At 39.9% G+C, this 20,735-nt stretch overlaps 1 protein-coding gene across 2 annotated transcripts in view; it reads left to right on the forward strand.

Annotated features, from left to right (window-relative positions):
• The first annotated feature begins 685 nt into the window (after nucleotides 1–685).
• LOC126259697 (syntaxin-12-like) overlaps nucleotides 686–20,735 on the forward strand; it is a 64,432-nt gene continuing 44,382 nt past the window's right edge. The window contains exons 1-4 of one of the 2 annotated variants that reach the window (XM_049956663.1): nucleotides 686–907; nucleotides 1,073–1,208; nucleotides 1,286–1,355; nucleotides 1,688–1,787. In XM_049956663.1, the coding sequence (XP_049812620.1) occupies nucleotides 1,094–1,208; nucleotides 1,286–1,355; nucleotides 1,688–1,787 (285 nt within the window). In that variant the 5' untranslated portion in view covers nucleotides 686–907; nucleotides 1,073–1,093. The remainder of the gene's footprint in view (nucleotides 908–1,072; nucleotides 1,209–1,285; nucleotides 1,356–1,687; nucleotides 1,788–20,735) is intronic. The other variant, XM_049956662.1, reaches the window with a different exon arrangement.

Raw genomic sequence — 20,735 nt, forward strand, 5'->3', positions numbered from 1 at the left:
AGAAACTTAGAGCTCTTTTTCTGTATCTGCGGGCAAACGGCTCTACATCTGAATAGATTGATGAGTATTCAGTTGCACAGAGATGTGGCAATGGACTTTCATTTGTTATAAGAAAAGAACCATATCTGATGACAAGTGGCTGTACTTCTGAATAGACTGATGAATATTTAGTTATGCAGATATCTGGCCATGGAGTTTCATTTGCCTCATCCGTTTTATACACTTCCCTCTGTATTTCTGCTGTTAGAAAAAGAGTGAAAATTTTGTATTCTCAGTGCTGTAATTTTTTATTTTAAAAATTCATCTGTTTCCATATTCTGAGGGGACAACATTAGGAAGGGAGATGACTTGGTCACAGTGGTCACTATAAGCAGTATTCACATGGACTATTGACTGAAAGAGCTAATTTTCGATATGTAGTTTACATTTATTTTGGAACTGTATTTATGTCTTGTAGGCAATTTTAATGCATCTTTGAGATTAAATGAGAGCTTGGGATCCACTGTGGTTTCCGACATCCAGCACTCGAAAATCAGCACTGTTGTCGCCACACATTCTGTCACATTCCCCTAAAAAAAATGATTTTAGGATCTCATTACTATTAAGTTATTCGTAGCGTTTCCTTCGCAGTAGTATGGAAGATATAAACTTGTCTCGGTTTGTTGCAGATTGCAGAGATGAGTACGTCGCAATTGTGGTCACGAGCGTCAAAACATGAAGTCATATGACATCTTTGCTTGTGATCAATATTCTGGTGCAGGTTAATTAGATCGAGACGAAAATGTGTTTTGCGGAAGTCATTGTGGATTCTGCGTAGAGGGAGCCAAGTTTTGTATTTTATTAGAGTAGGCGGTCGTATATTTTAATTAATTTTGGCGCTGTGAAACTTCTTGGCCATTTGTGACAGGTAACACTCTTCCTCATGACAGTTGAAGCAATGATAGTATTGCAGTTGTTAGTTTATGTTTGTCAGGCGTTCTATTAGTGTTGTTTATGTTTTTGAGCAAGTAATATGACGTACAGCTTACATGAGAATGTTGCTGACTATTTGTAACCTCTTTACATTTTGTAGGCGTGGGCCTGTGCGCTTAAGATGGAAAGCAATTACGGGTTTTCATCATATCATAATGGAGGGCCAACAAGAGAGAAAGATTTCCAAAAGCTGGCACAGACAATTGGCACCAACATACAAAAGATATCAAAAAATGGTTTGTACTAGCTAGACTACTTGACAATTGATTTAGGTAATATATAACCTAATGTTAATGTATATAATGTTATGTAGTGTCATCCATGCAGAAGATGGTTAACCAACTGGGGACACCTCAGGATTCTCAGGATTTACGCAACCAGTTGTGAGTATTATCTTGTAGTATCAGGTACATAATGGTAATGTGTAACTCGTTGGCAGAAGCCATAATATAGTCATTATCATGCATGTAACACTCCGTGTGGAGCAGTAATACCTTGTGCTAAATATAGTATTACTTAGCCCAAAAACTTTTCATATTTTTTTGCTCTATTTGATGTCAAACTTCATGAATGATTGAATCATGTATGTGTCCGTAAGCTTTTTTTAAAATGCTTATTCACTTGGTCCAGAAACATGTGCTGTGCTTTGGCTTATAATTTACTGATTGTGTTGACAAGTTCTAAATACAATTGATACTTATTCTCATTTTTTCAGACATCAGATACAACATTACACGAGGCACCTTGCTAAAGACACTAGTTCAAATTTAAAGGAACTTGCAGGTTTACCAGCTCCAGCTCTATCATCTGAACAGGTAGATGTTTCTTTTACTAACAGCAAGCAATCTTATTACACATAACCAAATTAATTTGAAGTTGATATGACGAAGTGATTTAGACTGTAGATAAAAACCACATTTTCCATAGGCTACCTTAAGAGCTGTGTTTTATACAGTTAACAACTATATATATTTAATAACTCCATTTTGGTAGTAAATGGAGAACAGAAATTAGGAAATTGCTGAAAATGGAAGTGTGGTAAATTTCTACATATGGGCTGTTTGAGAATGACATACAATAATCATAAAACATTCAGTGGAGGATAAAAAAAAGAACTTCAGTTTCATCTTCACATAGCAAAATCTCACCAAACATTTCTCAAAAATTAAGTCATGAATCATTCCTATGATAAGCCCTTGACCATTGTGGCAATCTCGGCTGTCCTGTGTGATGATCCTGGGTAAGTGATAGCTACTGATACCATCCCACCTTACAATTTTTTGATTTTATGTACAGTATATATTCATAATATGCACCAGTGTACTAAAATATACACTGGATATTCTGTTATATAGTACAGTTGTCTCAGTTAACAGCTTTAGTTTTTATGAAGAAAAGTACATTAAATATGGTGAAAATGTAGACATCCAGCTACACTACAGATCAATGTTTTGCCAAACTTTTGTTTTACATTTATATACATTGACTTCAACTCTCATAAATTTTCTCTTCAAACCTAACCTAGACCTTGGACTATGCTACAGATCAGTTTGTCACAATAGAAAAAATTTCAGTGGGCTAATATCACACCCTGGCACATTGGGTGCCATCTACATTACACTTTGTGTAGTGTAACAACCCAGATGACTTTGGCTGTTAGTAATACTGCAGTGAAATAAGTAAGTCTGAATATTAATTTGTATAAATGAGGAAAATTATATTTTAGCATTCAAGAATACATAGAAGTTGTGGGAAATACATAAGTTACCAAGGCTGCATCACAGAGTTAAGAGAACATTGTCAGACAGAATGAGATTTCACTCTGCAGTGGGGTGTGTGCTGATATGAAACTTCCTGGCAGATTAAAACTGTGTGCCTGACCGAGACTCGGACTCGGGACCTTTGCCTTTTGCGGGCAAGTGCTCTACCATCTGAGCTACCCAAGTACAACTCGCACCCCGTCCTCACAGTTTTAATTCCACCAGTACCTCATCTCCTACCTTCCAAACTTCTGACGAGTTACTGGCGGAATTAAAGCTGTGAGGACGGGGCGTGAGTCGTGCTTGGTTACCTCAGATGGAAGAGCACTTGCCCGCGAAAGGCAAAGGTCCTGAGTTTGTCTCGGTCTGGTACACAGTTTTAATCTGCCAGGAAGTTTGTCAGAGAGGTCTGTTACACTCTGTGCAGTAAACTTTGCCACTGATACATACATATGAGAAATGTTGTTTGTATATCCCAGACATCACCTTTGGAAAAGTATATTTTGGATGTCACTTTCACAATCAAACAATATTGTTTGACAACATTCTGAAATTTGTCCTTGTTCAAGGGTTGTGATAAATCAGCCAACATATCTTCTGTGCACAAATAATCTACCTTAGTATTCCTTTGCTCTGTGTTCACTTATAAAATTGTGCTTTATATTGATTGTTTGGTTCTGGTACCAGTGACATTTTTGGGTAAGTTTATAGCTTCCTTGACGTCACAGAAAATTCTGACGTGCTAAGTGTCTGTATCTCACTTATTAGTTGCAATCCGCAACCTTCCTTGCATTACGTGTGATGGAGCCACGTACTCTTCTTCTACAGTGTACAGTGTTACTGTTTTCTATCTTTAGAATATAAGTCCTCTCATTAATCAAAAACCATATCCAATAGTGGACTGTGTATTCTTAACTCACTTCCCCAGTCTGCATTACTATGGCTCCTGAGTTTTATATTTCCTCTTTACAGTATCTTTATAGTCAGTGGTACCTTTCAGATATCTAAATATTTTAATTGCTTTCAGTATTTCTCATTTGGGCTGCAGCATTTGTGCACTTCACATCAGCTTCATTGGCCATCTGGTTCATCGCTGTGGAAATTAAATGGGATTACAGTTACTCATACTAGTTATCTTCATCCTCATCTTCTTCTCCTCCTCCTCCTCCTCCTCCTCCTCCTCCTCCTCCCCTCTTTTTCCCCAAATACTTTCTGTGTGTATGATGATTGGTCTGTAAATAACTCTTCTGCCTTGTATTTTTAATGCCCCCCATACCCTCCCAGGTAATGCATGTTAAACTTGGTTTGGAGATGCTTCTTAAAATTGTGCATCTGTCTTTCATCTTTATTTATAAATGATCCTCTTAGCCATTGTTTTGATTGCTTCCTCTATCATAGATACTGTGGTCTGTCTTGGATTGTTTCATACCATCTTTATCCAAGATTTTATGGCAACATCTGTTCCAGTAATATCCATGTGAAGAGACATGTATGCATTTAAACAACCATCAAATTTTGCCTTTTTGTAGATGAGATTTTCTGACTGTTTCTGGGGGATCACATGTATTTCTTCCTCTTATTTCCCATTTAAGCAAGCTCTCTTCATGTCCATTAAGTGGATTTGTAAATTTTCTTTCATTGCTAGGGCTAGAAGCATCTACTTGATGCACATGTCTATTCAGCCATTTTATTGAATATCCCTTGAATGCTAGCCATGCTTTATATTTTGGTGGTGCGCTTTGAGGACTTCTTATGTTAAATACCTGTTGTGCCTTTAACAGTTTCTTCCATTCTGGCATTTCAGCCTATTCAAAAGTTTCATTTTGAAGAAATAACTCCGGTTCTTTTTCCATAGCTTTTCTCAGTTGTTGAGAATTTAGACCACTACTAGCCTCTTAACTGTTGTGGGTTGATCTTGAAAATACTGGACTATGTACATCTTATAAATATAATATATAATAGGTTTAAGTGCTTGAGAAGAATGTCTTAAAATGTTTTCTTCCTCTTTTTCTCTTCTAGAACTTCTTCATAGAATGTATCTGTGTCTTTGGCCATCTTATTCTTCCTCTTCTTCAGTTTGTTTCTTCTCCAGAATTAATATTTCTTAAACTTGGTGAAGTTAATAAAGTGATTATAATCTCTTGGTGGCTCTCTTCTATTTTATTTTTATAATTCTCGGAGAATACATCTCTGCTGGTTATTGTCTCCTTATTTGTAGGATTCATGGGCTGGTAAGCCTTTGAGCCTTTATGATAGCCTACCAAAATATATATTTTGGACTTTGAGTCTCATTGTTCCTGACGTTGTTTCAGGACTTGTGCCATAGCCTCGCATCTAGAAATTTTAAAGTTCCTTAGGTTTTGCTTCCCCCTGTGCACACTTTATATGTACTTCAGCTTTTTGATTGTTTGCTCAAATACATAACAGTTGACGTCACCTCTGCCCAAAAACATTTACATAACCCAGCATTAGATAATATACTTCTTGCTTTTTCAGCAGTAGTCCTATATATTGTGTATAATTTGTAGTTCCTTATAATATTTCTTTTGTTCTTTTTGATTGAGATACTGTGTCCTGTAATCAGATCTGACAGTTGTGATCTTCTTTTGTGATTTTCCCTCTTCTATGTTGCAAAACTTCTCAGATATGTCCCTCACTTGATCTTTAGAACTTTTTTAAAAAAGGTTGTATGTTGAGGAATTAATTATAAAGGTAAGAAAGTAATGAATTCCTCCTGTAGACTGACACTCCATCCATCCATCCACAAACATCCCATACGTACTATCTGCAAGATTTATGTGATACTGCTTTTATTAGGGTTAAAGGGTAATCCATTCTGTTTCCATTGTATACACATTTCACTGGATTCCTTGCATTTACCACAGTCTTCCATTCCTGTTATCATATCCTTTATTAATGACATACCTTTTCTGTTAGGTGCCCAAGCCTTCTCTGCCATAAGAAACCTTTTCTGCAACACACAGGATGATTTACATTTTCATCTAGGCCTAAATCTTCAGCAGTATGTAATTTGAAAAAACCTCTTTCATTTGTCACTGTTGCTACAATATTTCCATACTGTTTAACTGTTTGTGCTCTGGTTTTATCAAAGGTTACTCTCTTTGTCCTTGACTATTTAACTTTTGGATAACAAATTCATTGAAGCATCTTTCACATAGTAAACATTATGCAGTTAGTATTGATTTGTGATCCTCTGTTTACAGTTAGACTAAGCTCAATTTTTCCAGCAAAGGGACATAGTGGATGACACACCGAAGCCCCCTCAGCAAAATTATGCAAATTAGCATATGAAGACAAGATCAAAGTTGACATTGTTGGCTGACCCAGTGAAGTGTGTGTACAGAGAGAAAACTGTGATGTCAAAATAAATTTGCAGTAACTTAAGGAACACATTTGAAGGTGGGGGGTCTTACAAGAAAAGTATGATTACTCCATGAGCTTATAATCTCTGATGGCCGAGCGGTTCTAGGCGTTACAGTCTGGAACTGCGCGACCGCTACGGTCGAAGGTTTGAATCCTGCCTCGGGCATGGATGTGTGTGATGTCCTTAGGTTAGTTAGGTTTAAGTAGTTCTAAGTTCTAGGGGACTGATGACCACAGCAGTTAAGTTCCATAGTACTCAGAGCCATTTGAACCTTTTGCCATTATAATCTCTGAACTGGGTAAGTGTAAGAATGTGGAATGTTGCGTGGAACAATCCACTGTAGGTATACACATATGTGTTTTATTAGTAACTGTCAAGCCTTGTGGTCTAGCAATAAGGGAAGTGCCTGGAAGTGAAGAGATCATGGTATCGAATCCCAGTTGGACCATAGATGTTTTAGTTTGCATTTTCATTTAGTCCTCGCCTCTCAAGACACGAGGAGCTGCCAGAAATGACACATGGTATGGATTCCATGTTAAACTGTAGGTCTGCTTTCTCCAGTTGATAACTGGCTTAGGTTAGGGACACACACATCATCGAAATGGCACCCAACTGAAAGACTTGAACCAGGCCATCTATCCACATGAAATTATTATAATTATTGGTGGTGGTGGTGGTGGTGGTGGTAGTAGTAGTAGTAGTAGTAGTAGTAGTAGTAGTAGTAGTAGTAGTAGTAGTAGTATCATCATCATCATCATCAAGACGTAGTTGCCTACAAAGGGTAGAGACTCGTGGCTGTAAGTAATCACATGACAAATACGGAGGTTGGGGGGGGGGGGGGTCCAGGCACCTCCATCTCCTGCAAAATTTTAAAAATCAGATGCCTTATTTGGGCCTTGAAAGTCTGTTTCAGACAACTATCGACTCTAAATGAAGATGATTTTCCAGGAATAAAAACAATTGTAAACATCAGGTTAAGCAGAAAAGGCTAAAAATTAGTTTAGTAAACATCAAAGGTGCATTACATACATTTCTGTAATTGTCACATACTGCAAAATCAGTATACATATACACCACGAATTATTAATGAAATTAAAAGTGGAACACTTGCATTATTAAATGAGGGGCCTGTCTTCAGTGTTAATATTCACAGCCCTTCCTCATCCATTGTTTCTCCTTTCATGGATCTGGCTGTTATTGTATAATACAAATGTGGACTTTCATTGGTGACTGAAGGTAATTTTCTCTTGAGTGATAATTGTCTTGCACTCTTCAGACTGGATATGAACCTTTGTGACATTATTTCGTAACATGCTCTTCCTGAAGACAAATAGTTCATTTTACTGGTCATCAAAGCACTTACGATTGCTGTATTCATACTACACCGACATTCAGTATTTTTTTTTTCATAATGATACTAAACTATCTCACAGGCAGCACTACTGTGAAGATCAGTGATGCGAGCATACGTTTGCTCAGTGACTGATATTTTGTAATGCCTGATATATAGCAAAATTTTGCACCAAGCAATATCAACTCTCATCTTTTACTGTTGGAAAGTCCTCAAACTAGTACCTTGAAAATTCCAATTGTAATTTTTGTTCCACTCTGAACATCAAGAAATAGCTCATTCAAATTGACAACAGATGAAAAAGATTTACTACTTCTAGATCCAATATCTTACAACTTTCTTATGAAGTCATCATCTAGTGGAAATCTTTGATATACGAGGTCTGTTAAATTCCGGAACATTTGTAATTTTGCGCCGATGGTGTGTTGGAACGGAAGGCAGCTGGCATCTCTGCACACGACTCTATTTAATGTGTAACTTCTGGAAGTTTCATTGTTGTATGTCTGTTAGTTATTGTTCATTGTTGTATTGAGTAGAACATTGTGCCACGCAGTTTGCAAATTTCGAGATGGCAGAGTTAGAGGAGCGGTGTGTCTGCATTAAATTTTGTTTGAAACTCAAGGAAACCTTTATGGAGACACACCAAATTACTCAGGAAGCCTATGGTGATGAGTGCTGAAGCTGTACTCAATGTTAACAGATTGTTCACATGGTTTAAAAATGGCTAGACAGAAGCTAAAAGTGACCCTTGTTTAAGAAGCCCTTAGACATCTACAAATGTTGCTCATGGCAGGAACGTCAAAGAAATTGTGAGTGCCAATTGAAGACTTAATGTCTGAGAGATTGCAGAAGACAGTAACATTTAAGTTGGATCATATCATGAGATTTTGACACATCGTCTTGGAAAGCGTGGTGATGCCACCAAGTTCATCCCACGGCACATGTGTCAAGACCAGAAAGACATTTGCCACACAATCTGTGAAGAGCTTTTGGAGTATGACATGTTGCTTAAGAGAATCATAACTGGCGATGAGACGTGGGTCTATGGTTATGATATGGAGACCACGGTTCAATTTTCGCAGTGGGTCAGGATAGTTTCTCAAAGGCCAAAAGAAGCTCATCAGGTAAAATATCAAAGCCATGCTGGTATTTTTCTTTGACTTTGAAGGATTAGTTCATATTGAATTCTTGCCACAGGGACAAACTGTTAATAGATGGTACTATTGGGACGTGTTGCGATGCCTGCGAGAAAATGTGAGAAGGAAATGGCCTGAAATGTGGCGAGACAATTCATGGCTCTAGCGTCATGGTAACACATCCACACATGCATCGCTGTTGATTCGTGTTTATTGCACAAAAAACGAAATCACTGTGATGTCTCATCCACCATATTCTCCAGACATGGTCCCTGCAGACCTTTTTTTTTATTTCCAAAGTTGAAAACCACATTGAAAGGATGAAGATTTACAGTGATGAATGAGATAAAAGCAAATTTGCAGATGGCACTTTGTATGATCCAGCAAGAGGCATACCAAGGCTGCTTCCAAAAGTGAAAACGGTGTTAGGAGTTATATGTCAGTTGTGGGGGAGAGTATTTTGAAGGAGGCCATGCACAAGAAGTAAAAGGTAAGCGTAGAAAAATTTTATGGACAAAGTTCTGGAATTTTTTGAACAGACCTTGTAACTGCATGAGTCAGTGAAGAACAAAAAAGAAAAACTGGTATATTCATAAAATTTAGTAACACAGGCTTTTCAAACTTAGTATGACAAATGCATCTTATAGTGCCTACACCAAGGGCAATATCTTCATACACTTTGTAAAATTTATTTATTTATTTTTGAAATTTCAATTCCAGCTGACAGCCATAAGTAAGTACTGCAGAAAGTTTGATAAACCTCTCTATCACATCTGTAAATAAACACACAAACAAACACAAACGTACACACGAAATTCAAGCTTTCACAACAAACTGTTGCTTCATCAGGAAAGAGGGAAGGAGAGGGAAAGACGAAAGGATGTGGGTTTTAAGGGAGAGGGTAAGGAGTCATTCCAATCCCGGGAGTGGAAAGACTTACCTTGGGGGAAAAAAGGACAGGTATACACTCGGGCGCGCGCGCGCGCACACACACACGCACACACACACACACACACACACACACACACACACACACACACAGACAGACATTTGTAAAGGCAAAGAGTTTGGGCAGAGATGTCAGTCGAGGCGGAAGTAGAGGTAAAGATGTTGTTGAAAGACAGGTGAGGTATGAGCGGCGGCAAATTGAAGTTAGCGGAGATTGAGGCCTGGTGGATAACGAGAAGAGAGGATATACTGAAGGGCAAGTTCCCATCTCCGGAGTTCTGACAGGTTGGTGTTAGTGGGAAGTATCCAGATAACCCGGACGGTGTAACACTGTGCCAAGATGTGCTGGCCGTGCACCAAGGCATGTTTAGCCACAGGGTGATCCTCATTACCAACAAACACTGTCTGCCTGTGTCCATTCATGCGAATGGACAGTTTGTTGCTGGTCATTCCCACATAGAAAGCTTCACAGTGTAGGCAGGTCAGTTCGTAAATCACGTGGGTGCTTTCACACGTGGCTCTGCCTTTGATCGTGTACACCTTCCGGGTTACAGGACTGGAGTAGGTGGTGGTGGGAGGGTGCATGGGACAGGTTTTACACCGGGGCGGTTACAAGGGTAGGAGCCAGAGGGTAGGGAAGGTGGTTTGGGGATTTCATAGGGATGAACTAAGAGGTTACGAAGGTTAGGTGGACGGCGGAAAGACACTCTTGGTGGAGTGGGGAGGATTTCATGAAGGATGGATCTCATTTCAGGGCAGGATTTGAGGAAGTCGTATCCCTGCTGGAGAGCCACATCCAGAGTCTGGTCCAGTCCCGGAAAGTATCCTGTCACAAGTGGGGCACTTTTGGGGTTCTTCTGTGGGGGATTCTGGGTTTGAGGGGATGAGGAAGTGGCTCTGGTTATTTGCTTCTGTACCAGGTCGGGAGGGTAGTTGCGAGATGCGAAAGCTGTTGTCAGGTTGTGGGTGTAATGGTTCAGGGATTCCGGACTGGAGCAGATTCGTTTGCCACGAAGACCTAGGCTGTAGGGAAGGGACTGTTTGATGTGGAATGGGTGGCAGCTGTCATAATGGAGTTACTGTTGCTTGTTGGTGGGTTTGATGTGGACGGACGTGTGAAGCTGGCCATTGGACAGGTGGAGGTCAACGTCAAGGAAAGTGGCATGGGATTTGGAGTAGGACCAGGTGAATCTGATGGAACCAAAGGAGTTGAGGTTGGAGAGGAAATGCTGGAGTTCTTCTTCACTGTGAGTCCAGATCATGATGATGTCATCAATAAATCTGTACCAAACTTTGGGTTGGCAGGCCTGGGTAACCAAGAAGGCTTCCTCTAAGCGACCCATGAATAGGTTGGCGTACGAGGGGGCCATCCTGGTGCCCATGGCTGTTCCCTTTAATTGTTGGTATGTCTGGCCTTCGAAAGTGAAGAAGTTGTGGGTCAGGATGAAGCTGGCTAAGGTAATGAGGAAAGAGGTTTTTGGTAGGGTGGCAGGTGATCGGCGTGAAAGGAAGTGCTCCATCGCAGCGAGGCCCTGGACATGCGGAATATTTGTGTATAAGGAAATGGCATCAATGGTTACAAGGATGGTTTCCGGGGGTAACAGACTGGGTAGGGATTCCAGGCGTTCGAGAAAGTGGTTGGTGTCTTTGATGAAGGATGGGAGACTGCATGTAATGGGTTGAAGGTGTTGATCTACGTAGGCAGAGATACGTTCTGTGGGGGCTTGGTAGCCAACTACAATGGGACGGCCGGGATGATTGGGTTTGTGAATTTTAGGAAGAAGGTACGGGTGCGGGGTGTTTGTCTCCACCTGTCCAATGGCCAGCTTCACACGTCCGTCCACATCAAACCCACCAACAAGCAACAGTACCTCCATTTTGACAGCTGCCACCCATTCCACATCAAACGGTCCCTTCCCTACAGCCTAGGTCTCCGTGGCAAACGAATCTGCTCCAATCTGAAATCGCTAAACCATTACACCAACAACCTGAAAACAGCTTTCACATCCCGCAACTACCCTCCCGACCTGGTACAGAAACAAATAACCAGAGCCACTTCCTCATCCCCTCAAACCCAGAACCTTCCACAGAAGAACCACAAAAGTGCCCCACTTGTGACAGGATACTTTCCGGGACTGGGTCAGACTCTGAATGTGGCTCTCCAGCAGGGATACGACTTCCTCAAATCCTGCCCTGAAATGAGATCCATCCTTCATGAAATCCTCCCCACTCCACCAAGAGTGTCTTTCCGCCGTCCACCTAACCTTCGTAACCTCTTAGTTCATCCCTATGAAATCCCCAAACCACCTTCCCTACCCTCTGGCTCCTACCCTTGTAACCACCCCCGGTGTAAAACCTGTCCCATGCACCCTCCCACCACCATCTACTCCAGTCCTGTAACCCGGAAGGTGTACACGATCAAAGGCAGAGCCATGTGTGAAAGCACCCATGTGATTTACCAACTGACCTGCCTACACTGTGAAGCTTTCTATGTGGGAATGACCAGCAACAAACTGTCCATTCGCATGAATGGACACAGGCAGACAGTGTTTGTTGGTAATGAGGATCACCCTGTGGCTAAACATGCCTTGGTGCACGGCCAGCACATCTTGGCACAGTGTTACACCGTCCGGGTTATCTGGATACTTCCCACTAACACCAACCTGTCAGAACTCCGGAGATGGGAACTTGCCCTTCAGTATATCCTCTCTTCTCGTTATCCGCCAGGCCACAATCTCCGCTAACTTCAATTTGCCGCCGCTCATACCTCACCTGTCTTTCAACAACATCTTTACCTCTACTTCCACCTCGACTGACATCTCTGCCCAAACTCTTTGCCTTTACAAATGTCTGCTTGTGTCTGTGTATGTGCGGATGGATATGTGTGCGTGTGTGTGCGCGAGTGTATACCTGTCCTTTTTTTCCCCCAAGGTAAGTCTTTCCGCTCCCGGGATTGGAATGACTCCTTACCCTCTCCCTTAAAACCCACATCCTTTCGTCTTTCCCTCTCCTTCCTTCTTTCCTGATGAAGCAACAGTTTGTTGTGAAAGCGTGAATTTCGTGTGTATGTTTGTGTTTGTTTGTGTGTCTATCGACCTGCCAGCATTTTCGTTCGGTAAGTCACATCATCTTTGTTTTTAGATATATTTTTCCCACTTGGAATGTTTCCCTCTATTATACATCTGTAAATAAGGTGTTTAGGGTGCGCTGAAGTTTGAGTTACTGGCTGTTTGTTCCAGAGAAGTCCACTTGATTTGGTAAATAGTAAGAAGCAAAATAAAAAGAATATATAGCTTAGGAACTGAATCATTTAGAAGAGGGTGTACTCTAGTCAAGTGAGAGTTATTCATATTTGTTTGTAGCTTCCTCACTGAAAAATTTTCCAGGGGTTTCCACTGTTCAGTTATTCTATTGATTGGAGCAAAGAAAGCCATGTCATACATACATACTTCAGTATTTAATGGAGTTTAGTGCTAAACAGGGTGTTACAAAAAGGTATGGCCAAACTTTCAGGAAACATTCCTCACACACAAATAAAGAAAAGATGTTATGTGGACATGTGTCCGGAAATGCTTAATTTCCATGTTAGAGCTCATTTTAGTTTCGTCAGTATGTTCTTCCACCTACGCTCAATGGAGCATGTTATCATGATTCCATACGGGATATTCTACCTGTGCTGCTAGAACATGTGCCTTTACAAGTACGACACAACATGTGGTTCATGCACGATGGAGCTCCTGCACATTTCAGTCAAAGTGTTCGTACGCTTCTCAACAACAGATTTGGTGACCGATGGATTGGTAGAGGCGGACCAATTCCATGGCCTCCACGCTCTCCTGACCTCAACCCTCTTGACTTTCATTTATGGGGGCATTTGAAAGCTCTTGTCTACCCAACCCCGGTACCAAATGTAGAGACTCTTCGTGCTTGTATTGTGGACAGCTGTGATACAATACGCCATTCTCCAGGGCTGCATCAGCGCATCAGGGATTCCATGCGATGGAGGGTGGATGCATGTTTACTCGCTAACGGAGAACATTTTGAACATTTCCTGTAACAAAGTGTTCGAAGTCACGCTGGTACGTTCTGTTGCTGTGTGTTTCCATTCCATGATTAATGTGATTTGAAGAGAAGTAATAAAATGAGCTCTAACATGGAAAGTAAGCGTTTTCGGACACATGACCACATATCATATTTTCTTTCTTTGTGTGTGAGGAATGTTTCCTGAAAGTTTGGCCGTATCTTTTTGTAACACCCTGTATATATATTTTGGTGAAGTTTAAAAGTAGATTACCTTTTGAACTTTTTTGGAAAAAGTAGTAAATGCCCATTGCAAATTCTTCAGCATAAAAATATTTGAGGCTTTTTGCACCTGTTTGTGAAGCTAAATGAAGCTACTAGCAGGAACAAGCTTTTATTTTTGTGTGGTGTTGAACTTCCACAAAAAAAAAAAAAAAAGAAAAGAAAAACAGCAACTCCCTTTATGTTTCTTGACATTGTATTTGCATTACCTCATGCAAATGAGATGCAATTTTTTCATGGAATTCCTTTCATAGCAGCTTGTCACTTAAAGAGAGTAAAACTTCCTTTGCCAGAATTGTGTTGCACATTTTTGCTTGTTTAACATAAAAGTAATGGTAGTTGGATACCGTTTAACATTTTTAATGTCTGTTCTACCATTTATTACAAGAGAAGAAGGGTTGACTTTTAAATGTTCTGCTGCTATATTCCAACAAGCAGATAGAGTGCGAAGGTGCGCTCTAATTAAGCTGTTTTATTTCTACCATGACTTTTTTACCAGTCTGAGAATTGGGGGAAACACTTTCTGAACAGCTGTGAAGTATGATCTGCACAAGAAATTGGCAAGGAATAAATGAACCAAAAAGCATTTCAGGATCTTCCTCATCAGGTTTTATTCCAAATGCTGACAATGATGTATTTGAAGGCTTAAGGGTTTATAGGTCCACATGGCCTTAAGACAAAAAATGATGATGGCAGTCATCACAACCAACATGCTTTATAGAAATGTCTCATAACACACTGTACAGAATACATGTTGGACATTTTATCAAACATCAGCATTCTGTACTATACTGTTCCTAAATTCCTGTTTACTTGCACTTTTTAATTACACTGACAGTCACTGTATTAACACTTTGGTGTTTGTCCGCCCCCCGGTAGCTGAGTGGTCAGCGCGACAGACTGTCAATCCTAAGGGCCCGGGATCGATTTCCGGCTGGGTTGGAGATTTTCTCCGCTCAGGGACGGGGTGTTGTGTTGTCCTAATCATCATCATTTCATCCCCATCGACGCGCAGGTCGCCAAAGTGGCGTCAACTCAAAAGACCTGCACCTGGCGAACAGTCTACCCGATGGGAGGCCTTAGCCACACGACATTTCATTTCACTTTGGTGTTTTGCAACATTACTATCTGAATTTGCTAAAATACTTAGGCATTCTTTTACAGAACTTTTATTTATTGTGATTGTTTTTCACTTACAATTTTTCATGTTCCTTCTTACTACAATCCATGACTAGTGGTACAGAAGTTTCCACTGTATTATCTTTTTCACTTTGTCTATTTATCATTTGCACTGTTTAATCTTGCAGTATCATTTGTGCCAGGCTTGTTAGAGAAACTATTAACAACTTCCAAAGGAGCAAGAAAACATCTAATTCCTTGCATTTTTGGCAAAATAGCTAAACAAAATCCTTTGCAGCTAACATTGTTTTGAATTCTAAAAAGACAAATAAATCCACCAATTACAGATTGTCACAAAATTACTCCCAGCACAATTTAAAAAAATTAGAGATGATGGCCATTACTAAGATAGTGTCAGTGTGGTGTGTATTAATAGGTATGGATAAATGGGTGAAATGTGCATCTTGTGATGTCGTCCGGTTATAAAAAATGCAACAGGTTTTAGACAAATGTCGTAAACCTTGGGACATCACTTGGTTCAAAAGCAGGTTTATTACTATCTGAAATCATTCATAGACAGGTTTACTATGTACTCAGGAAGGAAATCAGTAAAATCTATAAAACATTTTAGTAGCATATGATTAGTGAAATGTAAACATTACCTTTTTCATTTTTTTTAAACATCAAATTATGAAATGTCTATTTCTGTAATTTTTTAGTAACTTCCCATAACTCTGTAATTAAGGTGATTAATCCATAACAGTTATGATAAAACAGTTGGCAGCCATGTCAAGAGCTTTCGTACCTCTAATAATATGCACTGATGCTCTCGAATCTAATATCCATTCTGGTTCTTTATTACCCATTTTCTCAAAGACATTGATAGATGTAAAATGCCTTCCCTCAGTTAGTAGTACTTTTCTCTTGGGCTATTTGCAACATATATTTTTCCTTTGTACGAAGCCTTTTGCTGTGTAAGGATGCAAAGTGACACATCCTCTGACACTTGTAGCACTTCACTGGTTTCTTCTTTTTATACTTAAAGTGCTGAAGCTGTCTCCTTTTGCAGAGTATAGCTATCTGATGCTCTTTTGACATCCTGCAGAATCATTACTTTTGTGCTGTCTCCTGTTATCAAGCTTTCTAACCCTATACTCGTGAGTGCATATTTTTTGGACAGTCGTGCTAGCAGTAATGTGTCAACCCATTCATCAGGACTGTCTGAGTGCTCCTTAGTCAATTTGATGTAGATATTATTTTTTGATGTACTTGTCCACATTCTAGCACTTATTCAGTTGAGAGGTTATAAGCTCATGGGGTAATCATACTTTCCTTGTAAGACCTCCATCTTCAAATGTGCTCCTTATTGCATACTTATTTTGCCGTCACAGCTTTCTCTGTTTGTTCATAGATCACTGGGTCAGCCAATAATATCAACTTTGATCTTGTCTTTCCATCCGTATTTCCATAATTTTGCCTAGTGGGCTTCATTGTATCATTCACTATGTCTCTTAAATCATCCTAGTGTAACTATGCTTGCACATCAAACTCTCATGTAGCATAGTTGTCCTGACTACCTACAAGTTACTGTATTTGTAGGATTTGTTCCACACTCATTTTTCACAATTATCTTTATTGCTAGTAAGGACAATATTAAATAACGCGAACTCCTGTGCAATCCACTCGTTTGAATAGCCTCTAGTACACATTGCAGTAATTCTTTTCTTATTTATACCAGAATGGTTATTCAGAATGTGTTGTGAGCCTGTAACCTGAACTATATTGTTCATAAACCCAACATGTGGGTACATCTGCCTCAAAATATCTGAAATGACATACTTGGAATTGTGAGCCAATATAATGTAGTATTGTAATAGCTTGGAAAGGACATTGTGTAAATGAGAGGGATTAGAGCAAACTGTAACTTTGTATATGACGTGTATGAAGAAAAGATATTGAAGTTCTTGGTAACATTATTACAATATTCCATACTTTAAAACTCTGTGTAGCCTGAAATGGTTTTGGTTTCATGGGCAGGCACATTATTCCATATGAAAGACCCTTCAAAAACCAATGCTTTGTAATGTTAGAGTTGAAACAGGAGTAAAATTCTATCATATTGCAATTATACTGATAATGTTAAAATTACAAAGAGAAGGAACGATAGCCAGTATTTACCTACATATGGTGCAGTTCCTCATACTGCCAATAGTATCAAAGCAGAAAATTGATAGCCTGGCTTTCAGTTCTTCATCTTTGTTCATTGGGGAAAAAAGAGGCATTGATTGGTGAAACTTGGAAGAAGGAAGGAAAAGGGGGGAGGGGGGGGGCAGGGCAGGTCACTCAGATGTGGAGCTGAAAGGGACCAGTGAGGACGAGGAATCGGAGATGAAAGAAATCAAATTAGTACATTAGTAAACACTAATAGTGTTTCAGTTCAGAGATGATATGATAAAATGGAAATAGTTGGAAATCCCATGTGGTGTAACAGGCATTCATTTTTCTTGAGTCATGCTTAGTGATTGAGCAATGGATGTCCCCAAGGCAGACAGTTACCCTGTATCCATTCGTGCATTAAGTTCATTTGAGGTTTGTCATTTCTGTGTGTGATATATAAAAGCTGTGCTGTGAACATGTCAGTTGATAAACATGAATGTATTCATGTGTTGTTGTGTCTTTAATATTGTATTTACCAATGGTGGGGATGGAATAAGTGGTAGTGGATGGATGCTTGGGACAGATTTGACAGCATGAATGATTGCAGGGATAGGAACCTGGGAATTTCATGTAGTTTAAGGCATTTCAGAGTTCTGGAGTGGGACAATGTGATGGGGAATGGCATGTGGGAAATATTGGGGAGAGATGATCTCGTTTTATGGCTTAATTTGAGAAAAATCGGTATTCTAATTAACTGTTAGAGACCGTGGATAGTAAGAAGTGGTGATGGGGGTGCAGCTCTTGTTTTAAAGGGCAGCTGTGGTGGTCAAATGTCAGTATTAAGGAATTTGATGCTGGAGCAGATAAAATTACCATGAATGCCTAGTGAGTAGGATGGGCAGTGTTTGACATATAAGGAATGACAGCTGTTGAATTGGAGAGATTGTTTCTTGTTGCTTGATTTGACAGAGGCTGAGATTGGTACAGGAGACTCTGGGATGGCTGTCAAAATCTCGGAAGTTTGCTTTGGATGTGGAGAAGAAACAAGTGAATTTAAGTTGAATAGGAGTTAAGCTGTTGTGGGAAATAGACCATTGTACTTCTGCAGGAGTCCAGATCACAAAAATACAATCAGTTAATCTGTACTAAGGCAGTGCACACGACTTGTGTTAGTTGAGGAATGTCAGTCATGCAACCCATGGATAGCCTGGTATAAGATGGAGTGGACATTCCTCGTTCCCTTTGGAGTCACCCAGATTTGTTTGTCACTCAGATCTCAAAGGTGAAGTGCTTAAGGACAACGAAGAAGTTTGATAGTGACAGTGCGTGAGGTTTCTGGGAGAGTTTCTGATGGGTGTTGGAAGAGGTCATGTTAAAGGGCTAACAGACTGTGTGCATGTGGGTTGTTAATATAAAGCTAGGAGTGCATGGATAGGTACAAAGAGGACTTTGAGAGGAAGAGGGCTGTTAAGGGATTTGGGTTGTTATGGGAAGTGGTTGGTGTCTTTTGTGGTGTCACCGCCAGACACCACACTTGCTAGGTGGTAGCCTTTAAATCGGCCGCGGTCCATTAGTATACGTCAGACACGCGTGTCGCCACTGTCAGTGATAGCAGACCGAGCGCCACCACACGGAAGGTCTAGAGAGACGTCCTGGCACTCGCCCCAGTTGTACAGCCGACTTTGCTAGCGACGCCACACTGACAAATACGCTCTCATTTGCCGAGATGATAGTTAGCATAGCCTTCAGCTAAGTCAATTGCTACGACCTAGCAAGGCGCCATCACCAAGTTATATTGAGACTATAATACTGTATCAACAAGACCAATGTTCACCAATTGTGGATTAAAGTTAAGTATTCCAGAAGCTACGTACTTTTCTTTATAGCATTCATTACGTATCCTGTTTCAGACCTCACGCCAGCCTGCGTGAGTTTAAGCGCGTGCCTTTCGGCTTCCTCTCATTGTGTCTAGGCTGTCTTTTCTAGACACAACATCTTTTATGTGGTGTGGGTGGGGTTTTGGGGGGCTACTTGTTATGTGTTTGAGATTTTAGTGTATGAGGACTGAGGTGTGTTTGTTTGGAACTTTGAGGCTTGGTCCAATGAGATAGCCAGGTTTGTATTTTAGGTTCTAAGTAGAAAGTAGGGATGTGTGGGTGAGCAGGTATGAGATATGCAATGGAGGCATGCAAGACCTTATTAGAGGTGTAGGGCTTATAGAATTTTCTACATTTCAGTTCGGGTGGAAGGATTAATCATGAGGAACAATTTTGTGTCAGTGTGTTGAAAAGGTGATCAAGCGCGCCCCCCCCCCCCCCCCCCCCCCAGCCACAACTCCCACCCCCTCCCAACCCCCACCCTAATACCACATTCGAGGAGCCTCTTTATTCAGTAACGATGGTGGTGGAGTGTCAGCGAACAGATCCTATACAATTCATGTCTCAGCAGGAGCAAAATTTGTCAGTATTCTAAATACGTTGTGGGTGAAGGTTTGAATTGTAATCAGTTTGAGCACTTCTTGGTTTAATATAATTTTTACAACATAACAAAGTTACACATACCAAAGTTAGCTTTTAGAAATGTACTACTATGCAGTGGTATCAAGAATGGAATTTTTCCTTTTTCATGGAAACTGAGAAGGGTATTATACTTAGGGTATTCAAGATATAGCAGTTGGTGTGGGCACTTTGAGATGCCTCTTTCCACATAGTCATTAAGTAATTTAAATTCTTTATCATTCCATGATTTGTAACACACATGATTCATGTAGTATATTCCCACGTTGGGTTTATAAGAATTTACTAGATGGTTTCCTTTCCTAATAAAATTGTGAAATTGTGCACTCTTATCTGCCACTTGTGTGTTGTGTTGTTCTTATATGTGAAATATTACATAATTATGGTTTGTTTTACTACATTCTGGAATCATCTGATGTGACTTCTAGGATAGTTCACTATACAAGATCAAGACTGATTAGCTTCCATCCCCATGAGTGATAAAATTAAAGATTTTATCATGAAGATTAGTAGAGTATTTTTGTTCCTTTTGAGGACTTTTAATTTCAGTTCCTACATTACTGAGTTCAGTAGTGGTAACTTTTGTGATAAAAACAATGGTGGTGATTATTCTGGAGTACTTATATAGCATTTCATTTGAAATATTAGGCTTCATTTGAACTCAGAAAAGAGTGGGCTCTGATAGTTCATGCAAATAAAATATCGTTTCAGCTAGTCACTATTGTCAGATAGTTTTTACAATGCAGGATCTTAATTTTTCACTGTGGTTTAATTAACAGATGTACTGGAAAATAATCATGCTGTGTATTGAGAGATAATTCATCATCAAGTTAGGTAATCATTCTCTACTGACCATTGCCCTGAAAAGATTACAATTTTATTATAAAACTGTGGATAACATGAAGAGAATGTGATATAGTCTCCATATGCCTGCTAAAAAATGTTCAGCAGACCTTTTACTGAATGGCATCCACTCTACATATCTGCTATATTTTCTTAGAAACAGTGATAGTTCTGAAATTTATGTATACGACTGTTGTAAATGGGGACAAAGTGACCATGTTAAGTGTAAGAGATGTGTTATAAAAC

The sequence above is a fragment of the Schistocerca nitens genome, chromosome 5 (assembly GCF_023898315.1).
Source record: "Schistocerca nitens isolate TAMUIC-IGC-003100 chromosome 5, iqSchNite1.1, whole genome shotgun sequence".
Taxonomy (NCBI): Eukaryota; Metazoa; Arthropoda; class Insecta; order Orthoptera; family Acrididae; genus Schistocerca; species Schistocerca nitens.